This window comes from Sturnus vulgaris, chromosome 5 (assembly GCF_052056855.1).
Source record: "Sturnus vulgaris isolate bStuVul1 chromosome 5, bStuVul1.hap1, whole genome shotgun sequence".
Classification (NCBI taxonomy): domain Eukaryota; kingdom Metazoa; phylum Chordata; class Aves; order Passeriformes; family Sturnidae; genus Sturnus; species Sturnus vulgaris.
The window spans coordinates 30,274,560-30,301,574 of NC_142247.1; the positions used below are offsets into that span (position 1 = coordinate 30,274,560).

Sequence of the window (27,015 nt, forward strand, 5' to 3'; positions counted from 1 at the left end):
AGGGCCGCAGTTTGCGCAGCGCCGGGCTGTCCGTAACGTAAGCGGAGCGGGCCGGGGAGGCGGCGGCCATTTTGTGCCGGGAGCGCGGAGGAAGAAGACGCTGGTGTTTCCACACTGCCCGGGCCCTGGAGCCGACCGAGAGCCCCGCCGTTCCGGCCGCTGACGCCCAGCGGGTCTCGGACCCACAGACCACCTCTTCTCCTTTTGTGTCCCACCAAAGAGGCGAGGTGGCGCAAAGCGAGGCCTCCGAGGCGCAGCCGCCCCTGGCTGGACCCTCTCCCCGTACCCCCAGCCCCTCGCCGTCCCCACGGCCGGCGTTCCGCTGCCTCTCACCCACCCCTCCGGGGGCGATGAGAGGCTTCGGGGACCGGGGCCGCGACCGAGACCGCGGCGGGTAAGGGGGGGTTGGGGGGTCGGCACGGCGGGGGGCGGTGGGGGAAGCCGAACGCTTGCGTTGGGGGACGGGGGGTAGGCCGCGAGGTTGGGGGTTGTGTGTTGGAGTGGCAGTATTGGGGGAGATAAAATCCCGTTTGTGGAGATCTTCCCCCCATAGCTTCTCCTGTGAGGGTGGGGATAGTTGGCGACTTATCTGTCCCCAAGGCCGGGTGGTGGGTTTTGAGAGTTTTGTGTTTTTTTTAAATTACTGTTTTTTAAATTTAGCTTTTCCACAGTTCATGTGTAACTGTTTCTTAACCTTGCTTGCAGTTTTAAGGCCTGCGTCCACCCTGCCCTCTTAATTATTTTCTGCCAGCCCCCTTGTTTGCCCCGCGAGACGCGTGGCACCTCCCGCAGCCAGGAAGGTCTCGGTGGCTCTGGCAGGGCTGGTTGTCCTTCTGTCTGCCCTTCTGGTTGTCATTGCTCCTTCTGGACTTACTGGAAAGATGGCAGTGGGGGGAAGATCTTTCTCAGCTGCGCTCCCAGGCTTACCGTGATAGGAAATGGGATTGGAAACGCTGCCGTGCGGGGGACTTGGGTACTCGGAGGGTGATTTCGGTGAACCATGGTGCTGGACCACACTTGCTAAGCTTGCATAGTGCTACAGAAATTGTTTGTGTGGTTCTGTAACGGCCTAGTGCTCGATAATCTCGGATCTGTCATTTAAAGGAGGTTTAGTTTGCAAAAGGCTTTGTAGGTTTGAGTTGATGTGTTTTTTTTCTTTCGACAATGACAGCGATAAATATAGTGGCGTTATACTACATAACTAGATTGCGTCTCAAGGTTTTTAAGGGTTGAAAGTCATAAGGCATTCGTACCAGGCCTTTTTAAAGAGAAAGTTAGAACTGATTTCTGAGAGTTGCATTTTCAGATGAGTAGTCCTCAAGGATTAGCAAAAAACATATAATGTGGGTTCTTCTATATGGTAAGCTAGATCTCAATTAATGAGTCTTCTCTCCATTTTTTTCCTTTCTTTTCTTTCCTACGCTTCCTTTTCCTCTTGTTTTCCCTTGCCACTGGGAGATTAAAGAATATTTTGCTATACATTGCAATGCACTTTGACATTCAGTTTCTTGTCGTCTGTGGACGGAGATAGTTATATTACTGCTTTATCTTACACCCACATTTAACATTCTGAAATTAAAAGATATTTCATTTTTTTTTCACAGAGAGGAGGGTTCTGGTGTTATTCTGCTAAGAGATTTCCAGCTCAGTTTAACACAAGGACATTGGAGTAAGCGCTTTGGCAAGTCAGAGATAGATCAGACCACAGCTGTTTTTGGAGTTTAGTGAGTGAGTTTGAGTATGCAGATTTATATACAGTTACTTAAAAGAACACTGGCCAAAGCGTTGCCACAACACTTGATGCGCCTTAAAATTAGTGCAATTTCATTTTCTGTGAAGTCTTTAATTATAGTGGATGTTTCTCTTTTAGATCAGAGGTTTTGCATGAGTAGAAGTGCCTACGTGCTTCTTTGTAAAGTTTGTGGACATTTGCATGATTATATTTTTAATATATAGTGTCCCGGAAGCTTTAAAGCATTAGGATTAAATTTATTGCATACATCCTTTTAAGGTGTAAAGATATTTGTAACCATTGAGAACTATCTTCATAAATAACGTGTATAAAATGGTGGGCCACCTAGTGTGCTGGTTCAGCACCATTTGAAAGTTTATCACCACTTCATTTGTAGTCTAATCACATACAAGGTTTCTAGTTTTCTCTTGTCAGGAATAAGCTGTAGGTGACTTCTTAGGATGGAAAATCGTTACGTTTTGCTCTGGAATGTATCAGATATACTCAGTTCTGTCCTAGAAATCATAGCACCAATAATATTAGGGAAGAATGTTTTGAACCAGCCTGGATTTACCTTTGAAAAGAGAGCTGTTGGCAAACCAGGTGAATACTAGATTTAAATCAGTTTAATTGGAGTTGGAATCTCATTTTACTTGGAGTCAGAATGTGAAGTGTCAGTTACTGCCAGTTTAGCAAATGAACCCCCACAGAGACAGCGTTCAAGGGCTGCTGTAGGGCTCCTTCCTTTCAGGTCAGTATCCAGGCCTGTTGTGTGGAGAACTGAAACTGTGCCTTCTGTGTAGAATATATAGTTTTTTTCCCTCGCGATAGCTGTGGAGAAAGTATTCATAGTACCCAGCTGTTGCAGTGTCCAGTCTTGCAAGCAGCCCTGTCATATGTTTCCTTTTCTAAGAGAACTCATCGACCCTTTGAACCTCCTGTGGACTTGAGTGAGGTTATGGGTTTTGTAGGAACTGCTTGGGTACTGAAATTGTTGACATTTTGACCTAGTTTAGCATGATTTGTAACAAACATCATCACCAAGGGTGAATGTCCTTGTAAATGAAAGTTTGTGCCTTTTTTTTTTTTTTCCTTTGTCCTAAAAGGAAACATAATGCTTAAATGCATTTTTGAAGTTGTGTTTCACAGTCTTTTTCATAAGAGAAAACCTGATGACTGTGCAGGTTGTCTGGGGGATCTGATAGACGCACAGATGAGAAAAGAAGAGATAGTTATAGGAAAGGAAAGGAAAGAAGCCTAATGCATGCACAGTTGCAACACAGCAGACATTTTAAAACTAACTTAGCAGGTTTTAAGTTCAATTATATCTACCATACTTGGCCTTTCCAACAATTCAACCACTTCTTCCTGTTAGAATGTTGATTTGAGTTCTGTTTCTTTGGTCTCTTAGTCACTATAATTTATAGTTTCCACTGGGAAGTGATTTAAAGAACAAATGTACTCAATGTTTGAACAGGTAGTCCTGTACTTAAGATAATTCAGATTTTTTTTTCAGCTCTTGTTTATTTTTTGGTAACTCTTCCTCTTTTGTCCACAAGTTACTCCTGTAAGAATGTTGCTTAGAGATTTTTGTTGCTTTCAGTTTATTTCATTAGCAGTTTTTATTTAGTAGTGGACTACTTGGGTAGGGTGCAGACACTTTGGTTTTGCTGTCTGAAAGTTGTTTGAAATGGGCATGTCTCATGAATTCATGTTTTGCATAAAGCTGTGCCTTTAGGACAAAAATGGACTTGATAGCATTTTGAAAAGTTCTTTTGCTGAATTTGTACAATACTTATGAAAGTCCAGTAATTTTTTTTGTGTGTGTTATTTTAAAATTCAGTTCATGATATTTACAGTAAATAATAATTTCATGCCGCTGGGTTTTTAGTTACTCTTACAGCTTAATGCCAGAAGCTCATGTTTGGGTATTGCATTAGCCAGTCATTACAGTCCTTACCTTCTGGAGTGTCTATAATTAACTGGATAAAGAAAACTTAGAGCAATAACTTGTGAATTGATCTGCTAGTTAGAATTTTTTTTTCGTGGATATGAGCTTCTTGCTCTCTTCAGTCTTCATCACAATGCATTTGAGAGAGGATATGATTTTTCCCATGGTTTTTTTTTGTCTTTTTTTTCTATTAGGCTGTGTTTTAAACATAAGGGTTTTTTTAATTTTTGTTGGTTACACAATTACAGATGGACTTCCAGGCTTGCCTGGCCTTGTTTACTTTCTTTTCTTCAGTCTGCTGTTTTTCATTTGAGGCATACTCCTTGATAAGAAGGGAGAGAAGATAGAGAGGGGAAGATAGTGAAATAGCTGTTTAGTGTAAAACTAACCTTGAGAAACAGAGAAGGAACTTGCAAGGAGAGATTTTTCTCATCCCTTTTATGTAACCGTGTTGTAAGTGCACTGCTAGTTTCAAAACAAATGCTCTAGGTGTACTTGCAGCCATGTCCTAGAGACAGGAGCTTTAAAGGGATGATCTACAATAACATGGCTTTAAGTTCAGAACCAACCTAAAGCAGGTTTATATTATTTCAAGAAGTTTTATACCATCGTAGTGATTGGAGGAAGGTGACTTGCTAGAATGCTGTGCTCATATGTCAGCTTGGGGAAAACACAATAGAAAATTGTTAAGAAAATTCCAGAATAATTCTAGAATAGTTTTTAAGTACTGCTAGTATTTTTTTAAGTAATTAACATTCACATTCACAGGTTTGGAGCAAGTCGTGGAGGTCCTCTTCCTCCAAAGAAATTTGGTAATCCAGGGGAGCGTTTACGTAAGAAAAAATGGGATTTAAATGAGCTGCCCAAGTTTGAGAAGAATTTTTATGTGGAACATCCGGAAGTGGCCAGGCTTACTCCAGTAAGTGCTATGTTGTCTACAACAGAAAATGTCACAAGTTGAAAAACTTGTCCTTGGCAGTCTGAGACAGCATGCTAAATAGAGCTGACTCTTAATTAAGCTTGTTTGGCATGCGTACTCTGCTGATTCTAGTTGTCTTTACTATTTAACATTAGCAACGGATATGCTTCTCTTCTTGGTTGTTTTTATATGAGGTATTTTTTTATTTTGTCATTTGTAACGCATCTTTATAATGCTTGTCTGGTCTAGAGATTTGTCAGTGGAGATAAAAGTTAGAGAATTACAGTACTGGAGAAGCCTTGGAAAAACCTAAAACAATGAACTAAAAGTGACAGAAATACATGAGAAAAGTTTGAAAATAGTATTTTGTCATAAGAGTAATTTAGGCTGAAAGAGGCCTTGAGGGATATCTCTAGTCTAATCCTCTGCTTAGAACAGCACTAATGGTAGAACTAGAGCAGGTTGCTTAGTGCCTTGTCCTTTTGAGTTTGAATATCCCCAGAGATGAGAATTTATTTCCTCTCTGGGTGACTGTCTCAGGGCTTAATGTTTCTCATGAGATTTTGAACATCTTTCCAATAGTGACCCATCAAATAGTTGAAAGTAGCTGTTAAAGGTCACTGTTAGCCCAGTCTTTCCCAAGCTAAACAAATCCAGTGCTCCCAGTGTGTCTTCATATACTTGTCTTCATACTGCAGCCTCCAGCTTTCCTCCATAATTGGGCATGCCCTGTTAAACAATGTCCTTCTCACATAGGGGACTCAAAACCAGGTGCAGTACTCTGTGTTTTTTCTGTAGATACAGTAATCTTCCTTTCCTACCGAACTTGAGTCTAGTCTTCATTTTCTCTTGCAATGTATTTTTGTAATTAGAAATTAAGAGATTTTGCTCTTAACATGAGGCAACAAACAAACCATGTCATTATCTGATTGCATAGACTTAAACATCCTTATGTGAAATATGCATATAGCATAAAGGAGTGAAGGGGATATTGACTTCTTAAAGATACCACATCTTGAGCTACTGAACCATGGTTTGCATGAGCTGCTGTAGCTGCCTTTGGCTTAGCCAGCTAAAAAGATTTTCGTGTTTTCCTCAGAAGTAATTTTCTTTTTTTACCTTTTAATTCAAGCTAGACGGATTCTCAGTAATACTGAATCTATTGCTTTGGATAAAGTGCATATTTGGTATTGATGTGCCTCTATTGATTTCTAATAAGCAATACAATAAGGTAATGAATTATCAAAGCATTTGCAAAGGGCAGGTAGACTTGCAGGATAACCTAGACAAATATAAAAAGCTTTTTCTAATCCTGAAATTGTGCTTACATGGCTACGCATTTCAGAAATATTACAAGAAGTTCCTTAAAAAAATTGTGCGGTCCTAGGGTATCATTATGATGTTGTCAGAGCTTCTTTCATTGTCTGAAACAATTCCAAGCAACATTAGAGTTGCAAGTTATCCAGCAAGAACTCTGTATTTATCTACCTCTGGAATGTGTTAATTGAAGGAGAAGCACTGCCCTGCCTTCTGTTCATGGTATATTAGGACCTGTTTAGTTTGTTTAATTCTTAGCACTGTCACATAAAGCATGTTTCTTATCCTTTGTTTCTAATCACTTTCAAGCTGTTGGTCATTTCTGGCTTCTGGAAAAAGTGTAATTCCTAAAAATATTCTGTTAACATACCCTTCATTTAGAAGGGCTAGTTGTTAGAGGAGATAGCCTAGAAGGACAAATGTCAATGTAGAGAGTTCATACCTCTGAATATCAGAGAAGCTGTACAATAACTCAGTCTTAGAATAAAGTCTTTAGGAAATAAATCTTTTCTAGATCTGTTTTAATTTATTTCTCTAACAAAGCTGTTATCCAGAGGTGAGAAGAGAGTTAGTAGTTAGAAACATGCACCAAACATGCACTTTAAGTCCCTGCTGATATTTGGCACCTTTTTTTTTTATTTTATTTTTTTTATTTCTACATAAATAGTATGAAGTTGAAGAATTGCGAAGGAAGAAGGAGATAACAATTCGGGGAATGGAGGGCTGCCCCAAGCCGGTGTTTGCCTTCCACCAGTGTAGCTTTCCGCGTAAGTATTTTTGCCATTCTTCAAGATCATGAAGATTGCTCAGAAAATACCTAAACAGTTACTGGTTCTGTTCTCTAAAAGGTTCTCTAAAACCTCAGTTATCCTTTAAGAAATTTATTCTTTTCTTAAATTGAAGAGTATGTGATGGATGCCTTGATGGACCAGAACTTCACAGAACCCACTCCAATTCAGTGCCAAGGCTTTCCACTAGCCCTCAGTGGTCGTGACATGGTGGGCATTGCACAGACCGGCTCTGGGAAGACACTAGCAGTGCGTATTCTTTCCTTTTATTTCTTCAGCTAGCTTCCCTGGTCACCTGGCAGAAATTACCTATGGTTTAGTTTTTGAGCTTGCCAGTACTTGCAGTGGGATGATTACGTTTTTAAAGCTTCTTGTATTGCATCATGGGGGACACTTGAGTTTCAGCTCAACTACAAGCCTTGTTGTATTCACAGATATGTATTTTGTGCATCTTCCTGTTTGGATGCTTAGTCAGTTCTCTATGGTCTATGCTTACATTGTAGTTTAAAAAAACTGAATGTTCTCTTTAGGAAACTTGTTTTATAAACTACACAGGTTAAAATAAAAAAAGTATAGATATTAATTTTATCTGCAGTGTTAAAAAAATGTTTATCCTTTATTAAAAACATTGGCTAAGGTAATGATTACTCAGTTCTGCTGGCTTACACTCCAAATGTAAGTGAGCCTTCCTCTCAGGTGCTGAGCAACCAATTTTCGTGCTTATCCCCAAGTGGATGCATTTGGTTAGCAGCTCTGAAAATCTTCTGTTCTGCTCGATAAATGCAGGTATCTGGTTTTGCAGAATCACAATTTATATATATTATAGAAGCCTATTTTCTTCTGTTTTAGTACTTGTTGCCTGCAATTGTTCACATCAACCACCAGCCATATTTGGAGAGAGGAGATGGCCCAATTGTAAGTGCTTGTTGATTATCTTCCTTTTTGTATGTGTATCATGACATGGTTAATGAGATGGTGTTTTATTTAGTGGGTATATCAGGATAGTAATTTTTCCTATCCTATTCCTATCAGAAAAGGAATTTTTACTATCACAGTGCGAGTATCCCACTCAGTTGAAATTCTGTGCAATTGCTGATGTAGTCTAAAGATACTTAAATGTTGTAGCTAATAAAGAGCAGATGGTCCAGCTTTGCTTATGGTTTTATGTTGGGGTGTGTATACAGCTTGACTCTTCCTGAATCATTTCCTTTTGCAGTGTCTGGTTCTGGCACCTACTAGAGAGTTGGCCCAGCAAGTACAGCAGGTGGCTGATGATTATGGCAAATGTTCAAGACTGAAGAGTACCTGCATATATGGAGGAGCACCCAAAGGTCCCCAGATCAGAGATTTGGAAAGAGGTAATTTTAAAATGGTTGCTTGCAGTTTCTGGAGGAAGTGTTATTGTATATTCTCTGTAAAAATAAAACTTATCAAAACTTCTCTGGAAGGGGGTGAGAATGAATGAGTGTCTCATTTTCCAGTTCAAAGATAGTTCATGAGGTAGTTCTCTTCTTTGCTGTCTAGTGACTTGGATATTAAATTTTCTTTCTGTTTGCTCTTTGAACATTCCACTTGTGAAGATCATCCAGGTGTAGAAAGGAGAAAAGAAAACTTCACAGAAAGATGACATGCTATTTTAAGGAAATGCAATACCAGCATGTTTAAGGGTGGAATTTTCTTAAGGCAGATTTCATGTTTTCTGCCTATGTTCATTCAAATAATCAGACTTTGTTTCTGAATATATAGAAATTTCTTTGGACAGCAGGAGCAGTGTGTGGTGTTGCTTTGGTAGAAGTTTTTTTGTAATTTTTCGGTTTTTAAAATTTTTTTCTTAAGCACTTGTGTACCCTGTAAGCAACCACTGTAACATGGTAGTGCTTAAGTGATCTATAATTTCAAATGCAGCAATGTGCTGATGGCTTTCATCTTCACCAGTTAAAAAAATGTAGTGGAATTATGTGAAAAGATGCAAGAATTATTATCAAGGCAGACATACATCCAGATCTATTAAAGAAATCAGAAAATTTAGCTTACCACAGCAGTTTGCAGGGTCCATGTTGCAAACTTCAGCCACGGGATAAAGGTATGCATGGTAGAAGCGTGTGGGATATCCCTGTTCAAGAAAACAGTACTTTCCAATTCAAAACCAGCATCTTCAGTGGAAGAGTCCAAGGTTTCATGAAGAGTCCTTGGGACAATCAGCTTGCTGGGTTTTTGCACATCTTTCTGGAATGCTATAAAATAGGTACTCTGCTTAAGAAGAAAATTTTTCTCATGTCCCTTCTTCCTGAAACTTACCTTCTGTGGACATTTCAGTGACACTGAAATACTCACCTGTGAAATCTGGGAATTGGTGGAAACCAGATCCTCCTTTTAAGGGATGTGTCAATTGCCCAACCTAGTGTTAATTAGGAATATTTGAACTCTCTGTTTATCCCTACAAACATTGGTAGGATGGTTGTCTCTCACTGCTGGTGCATAATTGCTCTCTATTAAAGCCTATGCTTTGGCTTTATATATTTAAAAAAAAGTGGAAATAATTTAACGCATATAGCAAGAGAAGCACTTCATGTTTCAAAATGACGCCTCTCTAGACTGCAGATCTGGACAAGGGTGCTTCAGGCTTGAGTAGAAGCTTACTTCATTTCTGATTTTTGGGCAACTCTTCACAGTTTCTCTCTGGCTTTTAGTTTCTGTACTGCATTTATTATTCTAATGGCACTGTAACTGTAATTTCAGAATGGAAAAAATCTTAAACAGAACTAAGGCTTCCACTGATTCAGTGATTCAGTCTTGGGTACGAATGAAGGTGGTGCTTTTTTTTAAAAACAATTTTGCTCTAGAAGGTGATTCATTCTGACTAAAAATACCAGTTGACATTCAAATGAAGAGCCTTACTCTTTTTCCTTATTCTCTTCTGAAGGTGTGGAGATCTGCATTGCTACACCAGGTCGCTTGATTGACTTCCTTGAGGCTGGAAAGACCAACCTTCGTCGGTGTACATACCTGGTGCTGGATGAAGCTGACAGAATGTTGGACATGGGATTTGAACCACAAATTCGTAAAATTGTTGATCAGATAAGGGTGTGTGATCCTTTTAGGAGGATAGCGTCATTTATTTTCCTGTTTGAAATCTAGTACCATAAACCAATCTGTTTTCCCTTTTCCTTAGCCTGACCGCCAGACTCTGATGTGGAGTGCCACCTGGCCAAAAGAAGTGCGCCAGCTTGCTGAGGACTTCCTGCAGGACTATGTTCAGATCAATGTGGGAAACTTGGAGCTAAGTGCCAACCACAATATCCTGCAGATAGTGGATGTATGCATGGAAAGCGAGAAAGACCATAAGTAAGCTGATGTTCCAACCATTTCACTTTGTTTGGTTGTACTTCAAAGTCTGTAATGCTTTGTAAGCCTACTGGTAATTCTAAATAGGGAAGTTACTTGTACTAGTATTTAACCTTTGAGTGTTACGAAGTAAGTCAGTCCTGTAATTAACTAATCTCTTGCGTATCTTTTGACCACACCTTTGTACAACCAGCAGAAATTCTGTGTTATACTGACTAACTTATATGGATGTGTGTATGTCCTCAATGTCCCTTGGGAGAGAGATCCTATATTCTGGTACATGTGGCTCTACATCTTGGCTCTCATGTCTGTTTTAGACTGATACAACTGATGGAAGAAATCATGGCAGAGAAGGAAAACAAGACTATCATCTTTGTAGAGACAAAGAGGCGATGTGATGATCTCACTCGAAGGATGCGCAGAGATGGGTGATTAGCTTCTCCCCTTCCTCCTCTTTTTTTTTTTTTTTTTAGTGGGAGATAAAAATTGTAATCAAAAGCAGTAAGATTTAAATGTTCGTGATGCTATTGCTGGGAACAACTTATCCATTATTTTCTTGGCTGAATTCAGTCATTGTTTCCCAGAAGATTCTACTCCATCAAAGCATTAGTACCAGAGAGAGTGTTTGTAAGCAGTGCAACTTTTTTAGGGTATCAGAATCCTGATATGCTGATGGGGACTGTATCAATATAGCAAAAAAGTGATTTGTCTTAAATGGTTGTTTATATAGGTAGTGGGTTTACAGAACACATGCTGGGTAGCTAGAGGCCAGAGAATGAAATATTTCTCAGATCTTACCATTTTTCTCTTCTAAACAAAATGCCAATAACGCTTCCTGTTTTCTTTAATGTATGTACTTTCTATCTATACTAATGTCCGTCTCTGTTTGGCAGTTGGCCAGCCATGTGTATCCATGGAGACAAGAGTCAGCCAGAACGAGATTGGGTGCTAAATGGTGAGTCCATCACTGACAGGAGAATAACTTGGGCTGCTGTACATCATTTACCTAGACATGTTTTTCTCTGGTCTGGTTTTTTTTTGTTGTTTTTTTTTTTTTAATCTCTAGCCCAAATAGACACATGTAAAAGGACGTCTCTTGCCTTTGTACTCTAAATTTCAGTACTTGTGCCTTTCTTTGTTTGTTTTGATAAAACAAAGTGGGAAAGTTGTTTAATGCAGCTGGATTTTGGAAAATCGTTGAGGCTTTATATCCTAACTTGGGGTTTCTGGAGTTAACCCACCTTATCTAGCTTCTGGAAAATGAGCATTTAATGTACATCAAATTCAGGTAACTTTATCTTTTTGAAAAATCTTACTTCATAGCATGCTTTGTTTTACAGAGTTTCGTTCTGGAAAGGCTCCTATCCTCATTGCTACCGACGTTGCATCTCGTGGGCTAGGTTTGTACACATAGACCATTCTTGCCTACTGCTGCATATTTTTCTTCTTTGGACTGAAAAATGTTTCTTAAAAAAAAAGAAAAATTCAAAGCGTGATTTTCCCCCACATGTGAAATACGTTTTTTAACATTAATCTTTTTTTTTTCTTTCATATTCAAAGTCTCTTCCTGCTCCTAATGAACAGGCTTTGGTCTGCAGCAAGGCCTAGGCATGACCAATCGATCGCCAAGAGGGAGAAGAGACGTCCAATTATGCAACCCAACCCTTCCACCACACTCACTTCTTCCCCAAATCCAGCTTTTGTTGCTGGATGGTAGGGATGGATTGCTCTCAGTTCAGAGCGTGTCAGATAAAGTTCAAGTAGGAAGTTGTGGGAGAGCATTTCGACAGCAAATAGTGAATATTCTCCCCGTATGACACACCACAGATTTGAACATACCAACCCCAGTGTACACGCATGTTTACCCTGCAGATGTATTCACATCTGAGAAAGCACTGCTCCAGATCTTTGCTCTTGATGTGTAACCTTCCCTGCTCCTCTGTGTTCCTTCTAGGCAGGACCACTGAGATGATATATGGCCTTTAACATCTTCTTACCCAGATGTGTAATTGAATCAAAATCGCACAGCTCTGTTCTGGTGGTATGAAAATGATCTGTCTGGATGCATCAGTTGTGCCCCCTTTTATAATAAGCATATTTATGTTGTGAAACACCATGTGCTGAGTGCCATCCTTATGCATCTGCCCACCCTAGAAGAGGAGGATGGCTGCTGAAGTGCTCTGATTTTAATAACAGACATTGAATACTCTTCCCATCCTGAGTTTGGTAGATGATAAACTACTTGGGAGTCAATGTCTCGTAGTAAATGCTAGACAAAATTACTGCAAATCAGTGGAGATTTAACTCAGAGAATCTAGTGTGTTAAAAGCCTCAGTTACCTGAGCTCTTTGTATGCTGAAAGGGTGGCTGTGCTGTGCATCATATAGTCACTTTAATACAGGCAGACCATTAACAGACTTGTCAGCCTTTGTTCACACAACCTTCACCCCTCCTTCCCCTCCCCCCTCAAAAAATGTCCAGCACTTCCTCAGGAAGTGATTATATGGACTTCAGTCTCTGCCCTCTAGGGTCATGTCTGGACCTGTGCAGTTAGAACTTGGGCCTGTTGGGAGAAGGGACTGAGGCCTGAAACCAGTTTATATGAAAGAGAGCTGCTTTCTCTAGCAGCATTTTTTAAACAGGCTTGCTATGTGCTGGTAGCTTCTTTGTGCATCTTGCCTAGACATTTAAAACAGCCTCAACCCCCTCAAAAAAAAAAAACAAAACAAACCAACAAAAACCAACACTCTCCCCCAAAACGACTCAATTGGATAACACTTCAGAAAACAGTCTCCCCACTTCCCATCGTCCACTTCACCCAAGCTAAGGGGGAAAGGTATCAGAGTCTGTTTCTTGTTACTGAACAACATCTCTGCTTGTTTTGGGGCCCTGAGTTTGCTGCTTAAAGTAAGTCACTTAACTGGCAAACTTCTGGACATCTTCCTCCAAGATCCTGGAAAGTGAAGGCTTCTACCTAAATAACATAAAACAGGGGCGCGCGCCTTTTGGCTGAGTCACCAGGGCTTTCCCTCTTCCTAATGGAACATTGGTTTCAAAAAAGCTTCTTTCAGGTAAGTTCTGAGTCCCGTAATGACTTCTTTGTGATAATTCCCTGGAGTGAGGTCCTCTCTCTGCACTGATATTTTTTCTTTTTTTTTTTCTTTTTTTTTTTGTTGTTCAGTCTATTAAACTAAAAACATTGAATTTGTTTTGTTTAACAGAAGCTTTCGTATCAGCTGCAGATAATTCTCAGTGCAGGGGTGGGGGTACATCTACAATAATGGTCTAAACGGCTCTCTAGACTAGCATGTTTGCTAGTTTATATCTGTCCCGTTTAATAATTGGAGACTGTCTGTGCCATAGAGTGTTCTGATGGTCCGACAGAGGGAATGCTTCCCAGGTAGCTGTCAAAAATGATTTACAGTCTCAATTTTTGATCCTGCTACATTATCTTCTAAAAGTGCAGGAGGACTGCGAGTGTGCACAAACACTTTGGAGCACGCTAGACTGGAGAAGCTGAGTCTTGTACACGCTCTGGTCTTCAGCGAGCTGCGTGCTCTACCAGGACCACTTAGTCTGGAAAACACCCTTGCATCTTCCTCTTCCTGCCTTTCTATTCTTTCTACTCCTCCCCAGTCAAGTCAGTTCTGCCTGCATTGGTAGCTACAATTCCTTGTGCTTTCTGACAGGAAAGCACATCCTTGTATCCTCTCTGGTAATTCAAGTCACTTGCTACTGGATGTGCAAAACGGGACTGGCTGAGGACCATGTAGCCTGGAGCTTGTCAGTCTAGCTACACCCTGGCTGTGAAGATGCAATCTGTCACACGTACTCCTCTCTATACTTCACTGTCCCCTTTTAAAAAAACTGATGCATCAAGGACCCTAGCTGGAGACTCGCGCAGCCCCCTGTGAAACCTGCCTTCTCACTCCCTTTTTTTGGTGTGATTCAGGACTTTGGAGTCAGCAAAGACTGAGGAGCCCCCCCCTTTGCTGTAATAAGAAACAGACATAAAGTCCCCCTCTTGTCACAAGAACCCTCAATGTTTTTATTTTTCCTACAACCCCTTTGAAATTGATGCAGTCTGGGCAATAGATGCAGTCTGACCCTTTGGATGTAATTTTTGTATCTTCATTTTTTTGACAATTGCCCCTAAGAGCCCCAAATAGGGGACAAAAAGCGTTGGAGGACCTGAAACTTTTACCTGAGCCCAGGTTCTCCGGCGCTTCACAACCAAATGGGGCTGCAGAGAAGCGTCTAAGCCAGTTCACAGAGCGAGCGTGTGTGGGGACTTCTCGCTGCCACGGACCCTTGATGCATGCTCCCCGCGCTCCAGTGGTCCCGTGTCAGAGGGCGGAGTTTTCGAAAGGAGGCCGCCAAAAATAAAAGGCAAAGAGACGGGATCGGCTGCAGCGGTTTCCCACAGGAGGAGGGAGTGTGCATCGGTCTGGTAACAAACAGAGAATGTTTCTCTCTTTAAAACAAAACAAAAAACAAAAAAAAAAAGAAAGGACATCACAAAATCTGTGTTTTATCTTGGATATTTTCAGAATATTCTTGTTAAAATGCAGATTTTAATTTTTTTTTTTTGCGAGCTGTTAGGGCATTTACTGTAGCACGGTACATTTGAAAATACTGTATAATATAGCAAATAGGTGCTTTTGGTACTTAAGGTGCTTTCATTGAAGCGTTGCACTAACATTTACTTGGTTTCTGTTCCATAAGTTTACAGAGTCTGTCTTGCCTTAAAACACACAATGCTGATCTCCTAAATTTTAAAACTGTTGCATACAAAGCCATTTTGATAATTTTATTTCCTGCTTCCATGTGACACTGAAAGTAGGGAATTGCTTATGTAATTCAGGATTGCCCAAATTACACAAGCTTGCCAGAACTGGACAGAACAGCACAGAAATGTTAGTGCAATGCATTCGAGTGATAACAACAAAGCTGAGTTAAGATACTTTAGGTCTGATTAATTTTTAATGAGTTGGCTGAATAAAACTAATGTATTTGAATGCCTAAAGCCTTAGGCTAGGGGAATTAGTTCACTGTATTTTATTAGTAATGTAAAGGTGAATATTTTTAAGATTGCCTTTTATTTCATATTACCGAGCAAAAGGTAAGTGATCTCATTACTGTTATTTTTTGTTAGACTTCTCCCAACAGAGTAAAAGCTTTGCCATGGCAGTTCTGCCCTTCCTCCACCCCAGTTTGCTCTGTGTGATGGTGACATTTTCACTTTACAGATTGTGTTTAAAAAAAAAAGGCATGAAATTCAATTAACTTACTCACAAGCATCAGTGTCTTTGACACAGGAAGGCAGAGAAATGCATTCCGGGGAGGATGACTTTTGAGTGCAGGGCAAAACTGCTTTAAAATTGCCATTCTTTTTCAAGACACTGACCTTTGTTCCTGATGATCTTAAATTTCAGTCTTCTACTCTTTTGGGATGAGTCTGTCTTGTGTTTATTCCATGCAATTACTAACTTCGTATTTTTTTTTCTTATTACTGTCACCTGCATTCGTGCTCCCCACCTTTCGTTGGCACGTCCTCTCTTCTTCTCCCCTTTCCTCAACCCCACCCTTTCACTGTGCTTCGCTCCTGGGCACTTCACAAGACGTGGAAGATGTTAAATTTGTGATAAACTACGACTATCCGAACAGCTCCGAAGATTACGTGCACCGTATTGGCCGTACCGCGCGTAGTACCAACAAAGGTACTGCCTACACCTTCTTCACACCAGGAAATCTGAAACAAGCCAGAGAGCTTATCAAAGTCTTGGAAGAAGCCAATCAAGCCATCAATCCAAAGCTGATGCAGCTTGTGGACCACAGAGGAGGAGGAGGTGGCGGTGGAGGTAAAGGCACAAGGGTGAAGGGCCACACAGGGGGATACGTTCCCCATTTTGAGGGAGGGAATGTTAAGAGAGGGTAGGGAAGTAGTAAGTGCAGGTCTAACACACTAGTGATAAAATTGTTCTATACTTAAGGTTCCAGCACTTGATGTAGTACTTCTGTCCCAAGGGAGAGGCGGTTCCCTGTTTTACCTTAGATGTAGAATTATTTTCTCTCATAAGGTCCTCAGGGGGCTGATTTTGCTTGAAGTAATTACTTCCTCACGGCTCCTACTAAGGACAGGCAACAAGGTGAATGTGCAAAATTGAAATCAGTAAAGGGATACACTGAATTTCAGGAACTGACAGGCTTTATTTTCCCATTCCCTGAAGGAATAATGAGTTTCCTTATACTTCCAAATTAGTCCTGAATTCCTTGTTTCTTTGTCTCCAAGCACATACATAAAGAACCCTTGTTGAACTTCATGTTTACACCTTGAACAAAATGAAGAGGCTTATGCACAGCCATGCAGAGAAGTTACAGTCAGTCAGAAGAAGGTGCTCCTTGGGAGCAAAATTTGGGATGTAGAAGGGGGAGAAAGGGTGGCGTAAGTGTACCAGAGGTCATTGTTTAAGACTTGTTCATGGTACTAAATCTTGATGTATCCATCGCCAGGAGGTCGTTCTCGTTACCGAACGAGCAGTTCAGTAAACAACCCTAACCTGATGTACCAGGAAGAGTGTGACAGGAGGCTCCGGGGAGTGAAAGAGGGCCGGAGAGACTCAGGTGGCTTCAGAGACCGTGAGCGTGGTGAAAGTTATGCCAACGGAGCCAACAAGACCTATGGCAGTGCCTACGGGAGCCCAAATTCAGCTTTTGGGGCAGCACAGAGCCAGTATGGTTACACTCAAGGGAGCTATGGAGCAGCTGCCTATGGCACGAGTGGCTATGGCACTGCAGAGTACAGTGCTAGTGGCTATGGTGCCAGCACCACAGCTGCCACGGCTGGGAGAACCTCACAGAGCACTACCCAACAGCAGTATGCAGGGATGGTGGGGCGCTCAGGCCAGCAGCCACAGCCGCTCATGTCACAACAGTTTCCACAGCCCCCTGCCACTAACGTGATGGGCTATATGGGACAGACTGCCACCTACCAGTACCCGCCCCCTCCCCCGCCCCCACCCCCCTCCCGCAAATGAGACCACTTGCTGGTGACCAGTGTAGACCTCTTGCATTTAAAGGAACCTTTTCTTTCTCTTCTTTCCCATTGTGATGACTCTCATGCAGGTTAGACTTAGAATTCACTATCCAAATCCCTTGAGCCCATCAGAAATGGCCCCCAGTTCACATTAATGACCCTGTCCTCTTTTTTCTTTTTTTTTTTTTTTAAGATATATGTATAGTTGACTGGAAAATTTATTATTTTTGTCTTGCATGTTGAGGAATTTGGAAATCTTATTTTTTCTAAAAGAGAAGGGTATAAGGCAGATAGGTCCCAGCTGGATCATCTTGGTGTCTAAGGTTTGTGTGAAAATTTGCTTTTGAGGGAAAGAAGTTTCTATCCTGTAACACGTTAACTTAGTTTCAGGAAGTATAAAGAGAGATGGGAAACTAGGGGAGCCTAAAAGCACTTAATTTAAAATACAAATGCAAGGGAGCAATGTTCACTTCTCCTAATCTTAATTTTTTTTTTAATAGCTCACTATTACTGCTTGTAATCTTACTGTAGGTGACTTTCCATAGGAAAACTCCGTTCATTTATCTGAGCTGGGCAGTCTTCAGAGTGAAGACTTGGGTATATTGTTGGCAGTTTCTCAAGTTCTGGAAGCCCCATTTTCTGCTGCCTGTAACAGCCTGCAGTAGGGAGCTTGGGTTTAAAAACTGTGTCAGAGACCAAATCTTTCTTGCATTCACTACCTGAAAACCAGATAGTTGCTGTGGGTGCCACTGCTGAAATGTTCAGCTAAGTTAAGTTCTTTCCCTACGATTGTTAAATTACAGCATCATAAATGCATGAAGCCTGATTATCATTAAATTGGTTATTGCTCTCAAATTTCTGTTTCGTTTATCCAAAGAAGTCTTCCTTGGGAGCCTGGAAATTATGCAGAACTGCAATGATGAACAGTGTTATCTTGTTTGTCTGTCCTTCACAAACAAGCTCCCTTTTGCCATGGGGAATGTTCTGAATGCCGCTACGCTCGATAAAATGTGACAGAGTTTTCCACACTTAAATTTAAGAGGTTTGAATATGGTGGGCTGGGGGGAGGGTGGGGGGGAGGAAGGCTGGAGGAGATTGCCTGGGATCTCCTTTTCATGAGGTAAGCGGTGAGCTGGTTAGTGCATTTTGATTCTGAAGCTTTGTTTCTTTTGTACCTTGCACTGACTATTGCTTTCTCTGGCTTTTGAGTGCATTTCCCTGCTCCATTGGTCCCTTTGAGCTGAACTCTTGCAGGTAGGTAGTATTTTAGAAAATGTTAGAGAAGAGTGAAATTTTAGTACATACATAAATAAAACTTGTTTATTTTACAGGCTAAGGTGGGTGTGAGGGGGGGTTTCCCCCTTTAGTCAAGCATGTTGTTGACTTGTTATTTCTAATAGCAGACGGTTCAGAGACAGTAGATGATAACAGGAGTTGGCTGCTCTTGGTCTGATAAGATGACAAAAGGATGGATACATCTCCTGGTTTGAGGCACGCTCTGCATTAGGAGAGTGCAGGGGGGTTGTGGGTTTCTTTCTGTTGGCATTCTTGCATATGGATGAACAAGGCAGCCCACTCCTTCTGTAGCAGAGTGGAACTTGTTATAGCCCTGGAAAAGAGCTTTCTTATACAGAAATTATTTCTTTAAAAATTTACTTTCTTCCCAGAGTAAAATTTTGAGGGATGGATGCGCTTTTTTTCTTTTTTTTTTTTTTTTTGTGCAGTACACAGGTAGGTTGCTGACAGGGAGAAGGGAGATTCCTTCCAGAACCTTAGTTCCCTGGTTCCATTTTGTATTTCCAGTGCATGGGCAGGAAGTTCCTTTGCTTGTGTTAAGTGAAAGCCAGAAACATTTTGTTTATCCAGGCACTGACTGATAGGTCTTTGGCCTCCCTTGCAAGCAAATGCAGAGTTGGTTTTTCTTCTGTTTTAAATATGAGAGTAGAATGCAGAAATGCGTTTGAGGGGTGTAGGAGTAGAACATCTCACTGGCTGGCTTTAAAAAGAGTCTCTGGACTGCCAAAGCTGCCTTACAGTCTTTTACAGCTTTCGCTTTTGGGGTTGACTTGTGCATGTTTAAACATCGATGCCAAGTCTTGCAGTGCTTTATTGCCATTGAGGTCAGCTGAAGTCCAGGGTCTCGGTTCAGAGCATCAACCAGACCGCTGAATGCACCGTGGCATGTGCTGCCCCTCTCCCACCTGGTGCTCTCTGCTCTGCTCCATATACCAGCTGGAGGGCCCTTGTTGATAAAGCATTAACTTCTAGTGTTGTTTGCATTGTTTTCAATCTGTAAAAAGTTTGTGGGAGTGTCAGATATCTGAGCTGGGTGTCTCCTCCCCTCCCACTTCCTGAAGCAATTTACTGTTTGGATTTCTCTGAACAATGGAAGGGTTATTAGCTTTGTGTGGGATCAGCATCTTGTTTCACACACCTGCTGGTCTCTGAACACATTCCTGTTGTATTAACGAAGACTTGAGTTGAGAGATTCATAGATCTGTGGTGTTCAGGCACAGGATACTAAGAGCTATGTTACTATTCTTAGTTTGTAAATTGTCCTTTTGATACCATCTTGTTTTCTTTTGTAGGTATAAATAAAAACACTGTTGTCAATAAATTGTGAACTTTGTCTTTATTTTTGGAATATAAAGCTGTCTTTGCCCCTGTTCTTCCCAGTTCTTAAAAGTCAAATTCAAGGAGATGGAAATACTTCTTGGCAATCCACTGAATTTTAATTGAAATCGTCCCTGTTTGTAGAACACAAGGAAACTGAAAATAAGTGAGCGGGGAGGATATTTGAATACTTGCAAAATTAGAAGATTGATGTTATTTAAAGGGCAGTGTGTTTTTCTTGGATGTTACAGGGTCCGAATAGAGAAAGGGTCGGGCAGAATTAATTTTCAAGAGGGTGTTAGTTCATACAGAGTTAAAGTAACAGTTTGTGGCATCTGCTGTGTCAGACGTGGCCACCTGTGAAATGGGTCAGTTAAGTTAACAGACTTTATTAGCACATGTTCCCTTTACCGTGGGCACTTGCTGAAGGACTAAAGGGAGTGACATTTTCCCTTGTGCTGCCTCAGGGTCAGGGTGGAGGTGTGTTTTGGATGTAGATGCTGGGAAGACCTGGGAGAGAAGAAATTGCACTACTTCAGTATTGGCCAGCACTAGCACCAAATTCAAGTGAGAAGAAATTTAAAAAATGGAGGGGAAGAGTCTGATGGATTGAAAGCATTTCAGTTTTCCAAGCCTTGTCTTCCTGGCACTGGGTTGGAACTCAGCTGAGCCATCCGTTAGTCAAAAAGGGCCAGGGAAGGAAAGCTGTGTTCTTAAACAACTTCATCTTTGGTATTTCTTGCGTTGCCTGTGGGGTGTCTTCAAACAGGCATGGGAAGACTTAGCTTCTTTCCTTTTAGGACTGCAAAGAGAAAGAGAAGGTAATGAATAAATTTAGTGGAATTCAGCTGTTTTATTGTTTCAATAACTTTATGTTTTCTAACTTGCGATTTCGAGTGCCAGATAATGGGGTGCCAAGTTTGCAAGCTGCGAGTGGGACACAACCACTATGAAATGCTGCTAAGAGGGGAAAGCACAACCTATTTATCCTTTATGCTAAAGGAAGAGGTTCTTGTTTGTCTTCCATGGTTACTTGTTCTCATGGGTAGACCATCTTAATTATTTTTCTTGGTGATGTGCTATTCCTAATGCTTTCTCCTCCTTTTGATACAGAGCATGCCCTGAATTGATGTCTGTGGCCAGACCCCCACTGAGCCCTCCCAGCCCATCTGAGCTGAACCTTGGGATGGCAGGGATGCCTCAGGGAAATGCCAGAGGTCCATAGACGGTGTGGCCAGACCAGGGATATCCTGGATGTGCAGTGGTCAGAGGTGCAAAGTGGCTGTGCCTGGGACAGGGTGGTACCACAGTGGGCGCTGGGGCCCGTGTCTGTTGGGTGCCAAAGGGAAGGACTGTGATGTGCTGAGGCTGGAGAAGTGGAGGCCTTGTGAAAGTCAGCAAAGCTGCGTGCACATGTGCCCTGGGGTGGAACAACCCCAGGCACCAGTATGTGCTGGGGGCTGCCCAGCTGGAAAGCAGGGTGGCAGAAAAGGCCTTGGGTATGCTGGTGGACACCAAGTTGAACACAAGTTCAGTGTGCCCTCGTGATGAAGTAATCTGGAGCTGCATTGCTAGCAGGGTGAACGGGGAGTTTTTCTTCTCCACTCAGCCTTGGGAGGCCACAGCTGGAGTGATGGGCTCAGCTCTGGGCTCTCAGAACAAGAGAAAGAGAGTCAAGAAGGACCACGAGAGTATCTTGATGTAGGAGCACAGGCTGTCGGCCGAGACTCTTCAGTGTTGAGAAGGCTGAGGGCACCTTACCCATGTGCACAGGTGCTGGATGGGAGGAATGGAGGCAGACCCAAACTGCTGAGTGGTGCCCAGTGACAGGGCAAGGGACAATGGGAAATTTCACTTAAACATCTGAAAATAATATTTTATACTGAGGGTGGTCAGGCAGTGGCAAAGATAGCCCAGAGAGCCTTCACTCTGGAGATAGTCAAAACCTTACTGGACAGGATGTTGAAAAATGTGAACAGGGGCATGGATTAGATGATTTCCCCCCCGCCACCCTGACTGCCCACACCCCTGGCCATTCTGTGAAATACAAGCTTTGGGGAGCAGAAAGTTTCCTCAGGATATCTTTCATGTCCTTGTGTTAAAACCGAAGGGAGCTCATCTAGTTTTGAAAACAAGATAAAAAGAAGTAACATTCTATAAAAATCCCTTTGTGGTGCTTTGTTATAGGCTCAGAAGTCTTATTAAATCAATTTCTTTATATAACACATTTTTGCTTTTTTCAGCATCACTCCCCTTTTTTCTGAGCTCTTCAGTGTTAGAAATGTTTTGAAAAGTTTGGTTTTTTGAAAGAATGTAAGAGATGCAACCTGCTATAATATTGCTGGCTCTCATAAATGACTGCAAAGTATTTGCATGTCTTCAGATACCACTTCTCTCCCATGATCCAGAACATTTGTGAAAAAGAAAAGAGAAAAAAAGCAATTCTCTTCCTGCTGTGATGTTCCATTTACAAATGTTTTTTTTCTTCTGCCTCCTATATCATCTAGATTTTGTACCTCTGTCACTAGCAGTGTGAGATTGGAAGCCAGCAGTTGTGGTTTTTCCCCCCTTTTGTTCCACCATCACAACTACAAAGGGTTTGGATTTCTCACAAGATACAGAAGGACACAGGACAAATGAATTGAGCAGAGCTAAAATGGGAATTAGTTTAGAAAAGGAAAAAGAAAAGGAATTGACGTGGAGCACTTTGATGGCAGTTTTAGAAAGTATTTTTCTGGCTACAAAAATATTTAATGACAGAAGGAAGTCTTAATCTGCCAAAGCCAGCCACCTGCTCAGTGCTCCTGTCACCTCTCTATCAGCAGGTGTATTGCATGAAGCTACCAAAAATCTATCCCTTGAAACTTCAAACGTGGGCCATCATTACTGCTTTTGGCAGACTTGTTGGGGAAAGTGAAGAAGGAGGAAAATAGTTGTCCACTTGGCTAATTTCATCTAATTCCATCCTCCTCAACAGAAAGGTGTGTTGAAGTGTCCTTCAGCCTTAGCAAACCACAGCATGTTCTATCAGGATTTATGTCCTTGGTGCACTTTTAAGCTTTGGTAGTCATTTACCAAAGCGTGGCACTGAAATGGAAGAGGCATCTGGTTTTGGAAAACAGGAGTTTCTTGCCTGTACAGATGCCCATCTTACAGAATCAGTTCTTGACAGTCAAGAACTTGATCTTCTCTATCAAAGGAAAAGAAGGTTTAATAATATCTCCATATGTCTGCAGTTGCTTTCTCAGGTACATTGTCTGCCTGCAGCTATTTTTTCCCCCTCAAAGTTTTTTGGGATTTTTTTTTTTTTGCGTGATTCATAATCTTTCAAAATATATGTAGAATTGAATGTACCTCAGTTGTTAACTTCCCAAGGTGAGGTTAAACCAGGCCTAACTCTGGTTTAATTCTTGCTGTGCTTCACACACACAGCTGGAGCTTTGCAAGCAGTGATACTCACTCAATCAATAGATATGTTTTTTAAACTGGACTTTAGGTGCACTATATGCATCACAAACACAGCAAAAAATAAAGTCATGTAAGGATTAACACATGGCAAGCTGCAGCTCCACCCTAATGCTGCAAGAATGCTGAATGAACTTTTCAGTATTACAGTGATTTGTTTACCTACCTTTGGTGACGTAGAGGTAGAAGAAGTCACAGTAGAAGATGGTTTGTACCACCCCGGAAACTACAGCGATCTGGTCATAGAAATTCTCGGTGTGGTAGCGCCAGACCCAGTTGGCAATGTAGAGAGCACGGTAGAGGCCCAGGAAGAAAAGGTAGTGTGTCGTGATGGTCTCTGCTTCCCCTGTCTTGCTGATCATGAAGAGCTGAGGAAGGATAGCCACGGACTCCAGGTAGATGGAGAAGGTCCAGAGTATCTGTGTGATGCAAAATGAAGGCAGTGGGGAATCAGTGCTGGTTAGTATGTGTTAAGACCCAAAGCTTTATGTTTGGCAAATCACTTATGTGTGAGGGGGATGAGTAGTGCTGCTGAAGTTGAGGAAACAGCTCGTTGTGCTGGGAGTGAGAGGAGACAGTGCTGAGCTGCTCTATAGATGGTACTTTCTTCAAGGCCTGCCAACTTTGCCTTTTCTGCCTGCTTTTGCTGTTAAAAATCTCAGCTATTCAACATGCTGCTCACTCTGCTGCCTGGTGTCAGACTGCTGCTGCTTCCCTTCTCTTTTCCTGCCTCAGCTTGTCCTTACCTCTAAGGGGGTGAAGCTGTGGTTCTCCAGAAATGACAGGCCGGTGACGGGGACCAGCAGGAACTCGAGGCGAAAGGAGTCGTTCTCACTGTCAAACGTTTTGCGGAATTTCACGTAGATCATGTACACGGTGACGTAGGCACAAATCAAAAAAATGACCTGTGAGAGAGAGGGGAGATAGCAAGACCTTACCTGCAATTGCACCTCCTGTGCTTAAGGAGAGGCTGGCTTTCCCAAAAGTCAAAAATAGTGACTGCTTTGCCTGTGTTGCCTTATAGATTGACTTCTGCTGGAGATATTCCAGTAGTCAGGTAAAGCTTGCTGCACCATTGAGAATCTCACGTTTGAATCCCTCTGGGACACTCAGTGAAGAGGTTGGCTTGGTAGCAGCTTTATATTAATACTCCTGCCGTACAAGGACACCCAGGCTTGGTTCATGGCATCTTGTTCCAGTTTTAGTGGCACTAGATACAGCTCAGCTCATTTAGTGACTATGGCAAGGGGTTTTTCTGGTCAATGGACAGTGGCACCAAAAGAAGCATCTTTATCCACCCTTCCTGGCTGAAAAACTCAGTGACTGTGTACCCTCACCTGCCTGAGAAACCACAGCGAGCTGAGGGGAACCTCTCCTGCTGCACTGCCCTCTCCTTACCTTCATCACAGTGTTATAGACAGAGATGAAATTCGTGAACAGGTCCAGGTAGCGGGTTGTGAAGACGAGGGCAAAAAGTATCTGACTCTTCCCAGAGATTCCTGCATGGCAGAGAGATGAAAGGAAAATAAAGCAGATGAAGGGAAGGGTCTGTGGGATGGTGGTTTCCCCTTACACCTCCTTTGGAAGCATTTGTATGTGAGTGTGTTGTTTTGTAAGCCAGGGCTGGTGTGTGGGTAGCTCTACCCCAGAGTGGCCAGAGTCTCCCAAGTAACAGGGCAGGTTCCTGCTGATGCCCCTGCATGTAGGAACTGGTGCTCGGTGGGCATATTCACCACTTTGGCCAGTTCAGTGCTTGGTGTCATCAAAAGGCCTTTCCTTTCCCTCCCCTGCCCCTTTGCCTGCCCACCTCACCAGGGACTGTGTGATGTGACATCTGCTACGGGAGGGAAGGGCTGCAGGACCAGCCCCGGGGCACTGATGGAACTTGGCCATTGCTGACAGAGACGTGCAGTCATGCCCACTCACTTCTGTACCTGTGATAATGGCCATAGCCCAGCCCCAAAATCTGATGAGGAGGGAACTGTGAGCAAAATTCTCTTGCAGGAAGCTGCTGTCCTGGTTTCCTCGCCCTGGGATGGGACAGCCTCTGGCACCTGTCCACCACTGGCAGAACCTCCAACCTAAAGCAGCTTCCTCTCCAGGTAGTTGGTGTTGGTGCCACCACAACCTCTTGCTCTCATTTTCCACCTCCCTCCAGCCTTGCCACCCTCTCCTTCACTTCACTACCCTGAGACCAACACCTGCCTGGGGCTGTGCGCCTTTGCCACATCATAACCTTCCAACACAGCCCTCTCCTGGCAGGGAGACCTCCCAGAGGAAGAGGATTACTTCCCTCAAAGAGTCCACAGGGAAGGGCTGCCAGTTCCTGTGGGCTATCACTGGCCTTTCCAGCTCCCGTTTTATTGTACCCCTCACTAAATTGACCCCCGAGAAGGGTCACCCTCCTTCCCTGGAACATGGGAGCACTCACCAGCACAGGACTTGGACTTCACGATCTTCAGCAGAAGAATAATGATGGCCAGCAAGTGGGAGACATCCCCCAGGATGCGGAAGATGTTCATGGTGCCGGGGCGATTCCTCTGGGGTGAAGGGAGTGGGAATCTTTCTGCAGGCAGGGAGGGCGAGGGCGGGGAGTTTTTCTCCACCGGGCTTCGACTGAATGAACGATCTCCTTCGGTTAAATTTCCTTTTTCCCTGAGCACGGAGCCCTTCCTTCTTGTAGCGCAAAGTTCAGTCTCCCCTCTCCCGTAGCTGCAGATGCCTTTCCCCTGCCAGGCTGGAATCTCTCTTGTTTACTTTTCCACCGAGGTGAATTCTCCCTCTTCCAGCCCAGGGCCTTCCTCTCTCTGCTTCGGGCTGAAAGTTTGGAGTTTGGAGTTTGTCTCCCGGAGAGCTCTCCAGGCAGAGCAGCCCCGGAGCCAGTGCTGGGTGACGGTGACGTGGCTCCTGGCTGGCCGGGGAGGAGAGAGAGGAGGAGGCAGAGGCGGGAATAACTGCGCTATTTTTCCCTTTTACTTTTTTTTCCTTCCTCTTTTTTCTTCCCCTGCTGTCTCAAGTTACACACGGAAGTGTGGTCAAAGGGGAAAAGGCAGAGGGAGCAGGATTCCCATCCTCTGGCCTGAGGACACACCCTCCGGCCAGGGCCAGGCTTTCTAGGAATATTCGCCATGGGTGCAGTTCCCTCTGTCCTGCTTCCCGTCGCAGCCCTCTGCTCTCTGCCCTTCCTGGCCCCATCCCACCTCCAGCACCTTCTCACCAGCACTCCGCCTTGTCTCCTGGAGCCAAAGAAGAAGTGGAAAGATATTTGAATTATCAAGCCATTGTGGCTCTTCCACAGCTGTTCATGGACGGCCATTCCCTGGTGTCGGCCCCACCAGGCACACCTTCCTTCAAGTGCCCTATGTGGAGCGGTGTGCATCCCTGAACGAGCACAACCCCAGAGAAAACAAAAGATCCTCCCAAGGGCTGGTTTGAAACACACTTCACTGAAAATATTAATCCTGGATTCCTGCAAGAGGGTTACAGATAATGTAGAGAATGTGTTAAGTGAAAGAAGACCGCTGATTTTATAGATTTTATGGAGAAGAGCTCAGTTATGACTGTTAGAACGTTTTAATATACTTGAAAATATATTAAGCTGGGAGACCAGCTTGTTTTCGATGAACCTTGTACTTGGAGCAGCAGTTACACAGGGAGATCTCATGGCAGCAGCCGGGGCATTGCATCAAGACCCAGCAATTAGATAGTCAATATCTAATCACTAATTTAAAGTTGCTTTAGTACAACCAAATGGAAGTTTTGATTTGTCACCTTGTCCCTGAGCAAATAACATCTGGCCATGGATCTCATTTGGTTACTCTTGGATTGTGTGATCCTGCCTGCTCCTGT

General features: G+C 42.8%; 2 protein-coding genes across 2 annotated transcripts; one reads left to right on the top strand and one right to left on the bottom strand.

The window, feature by feature from the left end:
• The first annotated feature begins 13 nt into the window (after positions 1 to 13).
• On the top strand, positions 14 to 19,705 carry DDX17 (DEAD-box helicase 17). Its single transcript, XM_014885260.2, has 13 exons — positions 14 to 394; positions 4,452 to 4,602; positions 6,587 to 6,686; positions 6,823 to 6,956; positions 7,557 to 7,622; positions 7,924 to 8,065; positions 9,631 to 9,791; positions 9,880 to 10,052; positions 10,370 to 10,480; positions 10,946 to 11,007; positions 11,393 to 11,452; positions 15,674 to 15,913; positions 16,566 to 19,705. The coding sequence occupies exons 1-13, from the start codon at positions 351 to 353 to the stop codon at positions 17,087 to 17,089; spliced, it is 1,968 nt and encodes a 655-aa protein (XP_014740746.1). The 5' UTR covers positions 14 to 350; the 3' UTR covers positions 17,090 to 19,705.
• Positions 18,165 to 27,015, bottom strand: KDELR3 (KDEL endoplasmic reticulum protein retention receptor 3). Its single transcript, XM_014885262.2, has 5 exons — positions 25,598 to 27,015; positions 24,565 to 24,665; positions 23,913 to 24,071; positions 23,333 to 23,585; positions 18,165 to 20,503 (listed from the first exon to the last, which is right to left on the bottom strand). The coding sequence occupies exons 1-5, from the start codon at positions 25,686 to 25,688 to the stop codon at positions 20,463 to 20,465; spliced, it is 645 nt and encodes a 214-aa protein (XP_014740748.1). The 5' UTR covers positions 25,689 to 27,015; the 3' UTR covers positions 18,165 to 20,462.

Bases quoted from the DNA above. Each gene is read 5' to 3' on its own strand.
- DDX17 (XM_014885260.2), top strand. From the start codon at position 351: ATGAGAGGCTTCGGGGACCGGGGCCGCGACCGAGACCGCGGCGG. The intron at 10,053-10,369 runs GTAAGCTGATGT...TGTCTGTTTTAG, and splicing joins GAAAGCGAGAAAGACCATAA to ACTGATACAACTGATGGAAG. The intron at 10,481-10,945 runs GTGATTAGCTTC...TCTGTTTGGCAG, and splicing joins CGAAGGATGCGCAGAGATGG to TTGGCCAGCCATGTGTATCC.
- KDELR3 (XM_014885262.2), bottom strand. From the start codon at position 25,688: ATGAACATCTTCCGCATCCTGGGGGATGTCTCCCACTTGCTGGCCATC. The intron at 24,666-25,597 runs GTGAGTGCTCCC...TCTGCCATGCAG, and splicing joins GAAGTCCAAGTCCTGTGCTG to GAATCTCTGGGAAGAGTCAG. The intron at 23,586-23,912 runs GTAAGGACAAGC...TGCATCACACAG, and splicing joins ACAGCTTCACCCCCTTAGAG to ATACTCTGGACCTTCTCCAT.